Source organism: Ursus arctos, unplaced genomic scaffold (assembly GCF_023065955.2).
Source record: "Ursus arctos isolate Adak ecotype North America unplaced genomic scaffold, UrsArc2.0 scaffold_2, whole genome shotgun sequence".
Taxonomy (NCBI): domain Eukaryota; kingdom Metazoa; phylum Chordata; class Mammalia; order Carnivora; family Ursidae; genus Ursus; species Ursus arctos.
This window is the reverse complement of record NW_026622874.1, coordinates 95,051,664-95,060,764: the sequence shown is the minus strand read 5'-3', so window position 1 is coordinate 95,060,764 and position 9,101 is coordinate 95,051,664. Positions and strand designations below refer to the sequence as shown.

The window sequence follows — 9,101 nt, the reverse complement described above, 5'->3', positions numbered from 1 at the left end:
AAAGACCTGAGTATAAACCAGTATGTATGTACAGCAGCTAATATTTGCAAATCATTTAAAGAGAAAGATAATGTCACATTTATTATCCTTAAGTTCACGATGACAAAGAGAATTACGTGTGGGAATGTTTTCACCTTCAGTTAAGAGTAAGCAGAAAGCATGGTTAGGAGGATCAAGGGAAGCCTGTCTTAACCCATGGACACCAAGGCCTTGCTCTGCTGGTTAACAGGCAGGTGAATAACCTGGCAAAAAGGTTAATAAATATGCCCCTGGCTGATAGGAAAGGGATTGAGGTCCTTTTCTTCTTATCATTAGAGGTTTCCAGGAACACACAGGCACGAAGACTTCCCAAACAGTAAAGAACGTCATCTCTGCTCACCGAACCCAGTGGACCCACCAGCAACGCTACAGCTTGGTGGGCTGTGGGGGGGTGAGGTGGGCAGGCCCGCTGGGCGGGGGCAACACCATCGGCAGCGCGTTGCTGCCCCTTTCGTGCCAGCATGTATCCAGGATGGGGTAGAGCTTGCCCTGGAAGTCAGCCTGGAATGTGTAGAGCAGCCGCAAGTCATCGGGGCGGTCAGCATCAAAGAAAGTGAGCTCTCCATGCTCATAGTGCAAGTAGACGCCGATGCGGTGGGGGTGGCCGGCCACGGGCAGGGGCACCCGAGGGCAGCCAAAGGCCTCATACACCCGGCCCTCCTTCAGGCCAATGAGCCACACGCCGTTCTCGGGGGACTTGCTCAGCTTGCCCTTGCGACTGGCTGTGCCCTTGATGACCCCCAGGCGCCAGTCGCTCTTGTTGCCCACCACCACCTCCCAGTAGTGACGGCCCCAGGAGAAGCCCCGGCTGGCCAAGACACAAGCGCTGTAGTCAAAGCGCTCAGGTTGGCTGGCACGCCGCTGGGCCAGAAGCCCGCACTGCACCACCGTGTTGCCCTTGGAGAGTTCCAGGAGGGGGTGGGCGGTGGCAGGGTCTAGCTTCAGGGACTCCGGCGCTAAGAAAGATCAAAGAAGTGTTTTGAAGCTACACAGAAGGCGGCGTACCCTGCCGCAAAGGAGTCTGATTGGAGGCCCTGGGCTCCTCAGGGGAGGGACTGCAATGGCCTCATCCCTGTATCTGAGGACCCTTCTGAGAAGGGGCCAGGCACAGAAGAGGCAACCCTAAGGATGCTTGCTGAATGCATGAACAACTCCTGAAGGGTGGGAAAATGGACAGCTGTGAGGGAGGCATTCTGGCTAAGGGAAAGGGCGTGCACTGGGGGCGCCTGAGTGGCTCAGTCTATTAAGTGTCTGACTCTCAATTTCGGCTCAGGTCATGATCTCAGGGTGTTAAGATTAAGCCCTGTGTTGGGCTCCGCACTCAGCAGGGAGTCCACTTGGGATTCTCTCTCCCTCCACCCCTCCCCCAACTCGAGCGCTTGCTCTTTAAATAAAATCTTTTTAAAAATTAAAAAAAAAGAAAGAAAGAAAGAAATTATACAACTTCTTTTAGGCCAGTAAGAGCTGGAGCTCAGCTTGAGTCCAGCATGTCTGGTGGAACACCTAAGCCGCACTCCAGTCTTCTGTGCCCACCCTACAGGGCAGCCCTCAGCAAAGAGAACCGGTTGGAGCCTTACCTGGCAGAACTTTTCGGAAGAGCCTCTTCCACACGGTCAGCTTGATGTCAGCCTGGTGGAGGCCTGGCTTGAAGGAGATGGGGCTGAAGGTGCCTTCCAAAGGCCGGGCCTGCTGGAGCTCTGCTCTGAGGGTGACGGTTCACCATGACGGCGGAGCTACGCGCCAACCCCACCCCCTCGCCCTCATACCAGTCCAACAAGCCAGCCGCAGGGCAGAAGCCTGTGCACTCACGATGCCTGTCATTTCCTCCCCTTCACCCCACTCTGAGTGCCTGCCCCCTTCCTGGAAGGGGAAACACTCCACATCAGGGCAGGCCCAAGAGCAGCAGCATCACCTGGGGGCTTGCTAGAAATGCAAATTTCTCAAGTCCCACCCCAGACCTGCTGAATCAGAAAGTGATTACTAGAGCCCAGTGGTCTGATGCAACGAGCCATCCAGGTGGTCCCCAGGCACACTAACGTTTGAGGACCGACCGATTCCCTATATTGGACGACCCTGGCCCCTAGCCACAGCTGGAGTGGGCACCTGCTCCCAATCAGCTTCAGTGTCCACTCATTTAAACCAATGTTCCTAACCCAGTTGTTCTTAAGACTAAAGGAAATTTGAAAAACAAGGAGACTCTCACAATCAAGGTCTGACAAAGGCCAAGGAACTGCATGGCTGTTCATTTGTTGGGACTGGAACATGGATTCAATCCCTTCCCACAAGCCATGGTTCAGGATTCATGGCCCCTCGTTCTGGCTCTTACCTCTCCCATTCATTGCCCGTTCTGCCCTGCATCATACGTTTTACCCCAGTCCCACACCCTACTTCACCTTTTCACGTAAGCATTCCCCACTCTGCTTGCCTGGTCAACACCTGTCCTCTGCCCTAAGCTCGTCCACCACGGTGTCAATTCCCCCACCCGCAACCCCAGTCATCTTCTCCTGTTATTTCTGTAGCTCGTGTGAACTTCTATGGTTTTAGGTACCCACAGTGATGGAACCATAGTTTGCCATCAGCTCCCACTAGTCTTTGAGACCCTTAAAGGCAGGGGCATGTTCCCCGGGCTCAGCACAGAGCCAGATGTGGGCAGCTGCTGAAGGCACTGGTACAGCTGAAGACAGGAAGTGGTGGAGAGGAGCCACCAGATCCAAGCTGAGAGCTCCCTCCAAGGTTATTACCTGGAGGTCATGGAGTGATATTTCTGGAAGACAAGACAGGAGAGTTAAGGCATGGGGAAGGCTCTTGGGACCTGGGGGCCTCGGCATGGGGGACACTCCCTTGTCCACTCACCCGGATGAACTCATGGTGACTCTCATTACTGAACTGCTCCAGCACGCGCTCGGCCTGGACCAGCCGCTCCTGAGTGCCCTGGGCCTGCTCCAGCTGCATGTCCAGGGAGGCCACGAGGCCGCGGGTATGACCCTCCAACCCCTCCAGGCAGCGGGCCTTCTCCTCATCCACCAGGTGGTGCAGCTCCTGGAACTCGCGACGAATCACCCAGCTGAAGACATCAGATTCATTCTGGGACAAGGAGGGGCTGGTCACTGCTGAAACCTCAGCCAGAACTGCCTGGCTATGGCTGACATCGGTGTCCCCAGGCCCTGGCAGCTTAGGCCTTCTTGGGCCTCCAGCTGGAGCTGGTCCTAGTAGTTGAGTTGTAGGGCTGACTCCTGCCCGATGTTCCCACTGTGCTGGGCATCCTACGTGTGGCCACGGGGAGGGCAACAGAGGCAGGGGAGAGACTGGCACCCAGCTCCCACTTCAAACACAGTGGCTCTGCTTGCATCTACCTTAACTTTTAAACGTGCACATCAGATTTAGCTTTAGTGCAGGATTCCACGACTGAAAAAAAAAAAAAAAAGTCTGCAAAGCCCTGGGAGAGCGGACTTTAGACAGCCAGGATTCCGTGTGTGACCCTGAGTTCAGCCTCCATCAGGCAGGGGTAATGCCACCTCCCTCTGAGGGTGAGGAGGTTAACCGAGAGGACTCTCAGGGGACACCGGCCTCCGGCTCCTGTTTCACAACTGCCTGCAGGGCCCGGGCTCCACACCCTCCTGGACTGTATGGATGGAGCTCTCGGGGATCCGTCCTGCACACCTGACCACCCCACCCCAACCTGCACTTACACGCAGGCAGGTGAAAGAATGTTGTTCGTGAGACTCGTGCTGCATGAGTGACCTTGGGAGCCTGATTAGTGGACATCAGCTGGCCTCCAGGTCAGAACTGGCCCTCCTGGTCTAGACACTAAGAGCTGTAGACCTTGCCTTACACCCCTCCAGCTCCAGGCTGGGCTGGCCCCCTGGAATGGAATCTGGGAGAAGGGGCAAGCACGCCTAGCACAGGCTCCTTGAGTACGTAAAGACGTGAGCACACAGAAATGCAGCTCGCTCCAACCTGCACATAGGCGAACAGATGTTTAACTTCATTTGCCCTATAAATACGTCCCTTATGGGGACGGTCAGTTGGAAATCTCAGCTTGGCCCAGGCCCCTCCGTCGAGACTCCGGCCTGGCTGTCTCCGTGGGGCTTCCCCAGCTAATGAGGTTGGATGTTGCAAGTACCTGGTTTGATGTAACTCTGTCTTACTCTCCTTTACTGCTTACCATTGCCCTCATCTATGTGCAGATTTCCCTTTTCTTCTTTCTACTTCTATTAGACTTTTATACCATCAATAAAGTGTTTTTTCTCCTTCAAAACTGAGAGTACCACTGCTGTGAACCTTTTTTTCAGAACACCTCCCAGTCCCAGTGTGCCTGTCACTCAGGAAAAGCAGAAAGCCACCAAGCCTTTCCACACCTCTGCTCCAAGGTGCTGGGCAGGCACCACACAGACTGTCAAGGTCAGACAGACACAGAGGGCAGGAGAGTCATGCCCACACTTTGAGCTATTTACCTCTGGGACTTAGGTTCTGTGTTATCTCATTCCCAAGGACAAGAGGAACACAGCCAACTTGGACAGAGTCCTAACAACTGAGTTGAGTCCCCTGAAGGGATTTGCCCTTCCCCACCCCCCTCCGCTCTGGAATGCTTTGAATTCTGGCTTTATATGAAGGCATGGATTTCTGTAAAAAACAAATCAGAACTGGGCTCCATAGGAAAGGGAAGGGGCCAGCCCCAGGGTAAGGGTACAGAGGGAAAAGGGCACTCACGACAATCCGGGTCCTGTTGTTCACCAGTTTGGCAATATGCTCATCTACCTTCTTCTGCTCCTGCTTCAAGTCAGAGATGAGAGCCGCTAGCTCCTCCTGGAGGCAATGCACCATGGCCTCATGAGTAGCTGACCCCTTCACCTTTTTAGCTCCTTGGGACTAGCCCTGGGCTTCACCCTTCCAGGGAAAATCCCAATGGCCACAAGCACTCCCAGTGGAACCAGAGAAAGAGCTACCTGGGTACTTTTGACTCCAAAATAGGTTAAGATTATTCAAGAATATTCCACGTTGAGGGCAGGAATTACCCAGACAGAAAAAGATCTCCAGGCCATCCCTCTTCAGGACATGGAGACGGACGCTAGACATCGTCCACCTGGAAGGCACCACACAACATCCAAGAGGGGCGATGACCAGTCTGAAGCCAACACTCCCTGAATGAAATGCTGGCCACTGGGTACCCACCAAGTAAACTCTCTGGTCACCAGCAGGTCTAGAATCAGTGGGCATTTGATCAAGATATCCCAAAAAGGATGGCCCCAAGGGAGGCCAATCGTGCATACAGTTGCCCAGCTTAAACCTGGGGATTCCCCACCCCCTATAAAAACCTGACTCCTTCCCTGGCAGACTTGGGCCCAGCCTGGATTTGGGGCCTCCCCAGGCTGAAGTAAACGCACTTCTCCTGGGCTTCTCAGGCCCCAAATCTGACGGAGTCTTAAGGGTTCAACCAGGACCACCTAAGACCTCCATCCAGCTGCACCACTTAAGGGGAGCCCTGCTGGTTTGTGTCCATGGAACGTACGTGGTCTCTGGCTTAAGAGAGTTCCCAAGCAGAAATCAGCGGCAAGAGGGGCGCCTGGCTGGCTCAGCTGGAAGAGTATGTGACTCTTGATCTCTCGGTTGTGAGTTCAAGCCCCACACTGGGTAGAAACATTACTAAAAAATAAACTTAAAAAAAAAAAACCCAGCTACAAAAGCCTCTCAGGAAAGGAGCTGAATAAAGAATAAAGCCAGTGTAGGAGTAAAGGGACACAGGGTCTTGCTCTGGATAATGAGGCATCAGAAGATCTCACAGCAACCCAAGAATGGAATTCCAGTGGTAACTGTCCTGAGGTACAGAGAGTTGAGATTAGTTCTTTTCCCCTTTCCCTGTCAAACTGGGTCACCAGGAGAGGAAACAGAATCATGCAAATAAACAACCTCAAGATCTCAATCAATAGAAGGAAAACAGGAATGCGTGAAAGGGATCTAATAAAGGAACCCAAATTTCGTTGCATCACAGAGAAGAGTCTTGGGATCACAACACGCATCTAAAACCAGGACCCAAGCAGTCCCAGGCTCCAAGCCAGGCATGATGTGCAAGCTCCTGTGTGTTTCCTTCTCTCCTGGGCTAATAAAACACAGGCTCAATTTCATTGCACTGCAACTTGGCTTCCTCCTCTTAACACTCCACTAAAACTACTCTTGCCAAGATAATCAATCCTTACTGCTAAATCTAACAGACTCTTTCCAATCCTCAGCAGGCATTTCACACAAGTGATCTTGTTCTCATTAAAATGCTCTCATTTCCAAGAGGCCATATCAGCCGGTGTTCCTACTCTCTCTGTGGATTCTTTCTGTCCCTTTTGGGGTGCTCTATTTAACCGAAACTTAAACCCTGGTGCTCCTTGGGGGCACCATCCGTGTCTTCCCTATCATGCTACAGGCTCTCCCGGTTGGTCTTCTCCTGTGGCTTCAATTACCACCCACATGCAGTTACTCCCGGTCTCTTCCCCCCCTCCAGCCTCACTCTCCAGTCCACCCTCCGGCAGAGTGCTTGGACCACATCACAACTCTGCTTAAAACCCTCCAGTGCCCCCCCCCCAATCAGGATGGTCCTCTGAATAAACTACAAATCCCTTCATATGTCACACAAGCCTAACTCTTCCCTGAGCTTAAAGGAACAACTTATGTCTTAAATATCCCTCCCTCCTAACCTTTTGCAGGGCTGTCATTATACAGGGAATGTGTTCCTCCCCTTCTTTTCCCACCAAGTCCTCCTTGTGGTTCAGTTCTTGGTTTAGCAGTCGGCTTCCTCCGGGAAACCTTCCGTGACCACCTGAGGTCATGCAGGAGCTACGTTTGAGGTGGCCTCCCTATTGCCTGTACTTAACCCTGACAGTAGCACCCAACACATGCGACTCTGCCAGACTCCCAGGGTGTGAGCTCCCCAGGGTGGGGCAAACCTCTTGCCCACTATTGTACCACGGGCTCTAGCACAACGCTGAGCACACATTAGGTGCCGAGTAACATCTGTGGGCAATAGGGGCTGATGGACGGATGGGCTGCCCTGTGCATGTTTCATACTTGTCTTCCAGGATTGAAGAAGCAAAGAAATGCTGCCCAGGGCACTCAGCTAGGAAATCCCTGGAACTCTGCCTTCAGATCTTGATGCTCTTCCCTCTTCCCGCCCCTACCACCTGTATTCTGTCATTCTTTACCTTTACTCTCCCTCCCTCCCAAACACTATGTCAGGTACCCTACAGCAATTCACTTCCAAGAATCCTTCCTGCCCTTCTTCGATCTGTTGGCAATGGAGAGAAAACTGGCCACAGTTTGAGTCCTCACGCTGCCACTGACAAGCTGTATGACCTTGGGTAAGCCCCTTACCTTCTCTGAGTCTGGTTCCTCATTTGTAAAGTATGATGATAACCCCACCCCCTTCGTAGATCTTAGATCAACGTATTCACCTAAGATTGTATCATCATCGTTGTTCACCTTAAATGATGCCCTGCTAGAGCTGAGGCGAAAGTCCACGAGGACGGGAATCCAGTTTCTGCAAATAGGCTTTGAGCTTTTACTACACACCAGGCACGGCTCCAGGCATGAAAATGCCTGAGGAGACAAAACAAAGTGCTTGCTCTCATGCGTCATCTGGGGATCACTCAAAATATGAACGAGAGCTACAAGGAAAAACTGAGCAGGGGAAGGGGCTAGTATTTGACAAGGGGCTCTCCACCATGCAGGTCATAGTCCCCAGCACCTGGAGACCGGAGCGACTGCTCAGAACATGATGGATGGACGCATGCTCCAGGAGTTCTGCTCCAGGACAGGACTAGAGAGAACTGGCATCCTGGCCTCAGACCCTTCTGTGCCTGGCAATGGTGCCAGAGAGGTTAAGAGCTGGGCTCAGTGTGTCCCCGCACCACCCCACCCCCCAGCAGCCTCACTGCCCACCTTCATGCGGCTGTAGACAGTGGAGACGGGCGTGATGCGGTGGTGCTGGTGGGAGCCCAGCAGGCCACAGAGACCACAGATGAGCTCCTGATCCCTCTCACAGAAGAGGCTGAGTGGGTTCCGGTGGTGCTCACAGACCTTGGGCTCTGGGTCCCCAGGGAACTGTAGGGCTTCAATCACCCGTGCCAGGGAGACGTTGGGTGGGGAGCTGCTGCTATCCACCTCCTGTCGGCACACTGGGCAGCGGAGCTCTGAGTCTAGGTGGCGGGACAGGGACACCAGGCAGCCCTTGCAGTAGGAGTGGCCACACTGCAGCATCATGGGCTCCTTGAAGACCTCCAGGCAGATGGGGCACTGAAGGCGGTCCTCCAGCTCAGGCACGCTCACCTGCCACGCCATCCACGGTGCCTGGCTAGAAGAGAGGGCAGCTTTCTCAAGCCTGCTTCCTCCATCCCCTGGGGTCCCAACCCCTAGCAAGTGCCACTGGAAATTAGAGTGCCTTAGAGGCTCCAAGCCCAACCCCTATGACCTTGGGCCTGCTTTGTCTTTAAAACAAAGAGCTTAATTCGGGGAAACTCACTTGAAAATAGAGGATTCTACATTTTTCACTCAGATTTGGAGGTAAACACAAAAAGGGACATCGGCAAGGTCATTTGGAGTGACACCAACGATGTGCCCTCCAGCTGCATGGACCCAGAAATGGACAGCAAAAACAAGCAAGGTCCTTTCTACGTTCTAGATCAGTTCTCAAACTGGTGAGCAACTGTTGGAAGCACAGTTAAAAAAGATTCCTGAGTCACCCCTTCACACATTTTCAGTGAGCCCCAGAAATCTACATTTACAACAAACACCCTCCAGGTCATTCTAAAGCAGAGACTGCTGTCCTAACCACCCCGTTCCAGGGAGTCTGAGACCCTGCGAAAGCTGATTGGCACTGAGAGAAGAGAAGCACCAAGGTAGAAGTTGGCAGCAGACCTAGGGAGAGCCCCCACAATGAACTACCTGCTTTCTCAGAATCCGTGGAGAGGTCCACCAGATCTGCTCAGTCTCTTCTCCCCAGGATGGGGCAGAGGCACTAAGAGACGTGGGGACTACAGCTGAGGGCCTGCTCCACCCTTAGGCTCTGCCCCTTTCCTCCT

General features: G+C 53.2%; 1 protein-coding gene across 1 annotated transcript; it reads right to left on the bottom strand.

The window, feature by feature from the left end:
* Positions 1-394: 394 nt before the first annotated feature.
* Positions 395-9,054, bottom strand: TRIM50 (tripartite motif containing 50). The gene is made up of 7 exons (XM_026516018.4): positions 8,965-9,054; positions 7,963-8,374; positions 4,750-4,845; positions 2,893-3,123; positions 2,781-2,803; positions 1,617-1,741; positions 395-995 (listed from the first exon to the last, which is right to left on the bottom strand). The coding sequence occupies exons 2-7, from the start codon at positions 8,359-8,361 to the stop codon at positions 406-408; spliced, it is 1,464 nt and encodes a 487-aa protein (XP_026371803.1). The 5' UTR covers positions 8,362-8,374; positions 8,965-9,054; the 3' UTR covers positions 395-405.
* Between the last annotated feature and the right edge of the window lie 47 nt (positions 9,055-9,101).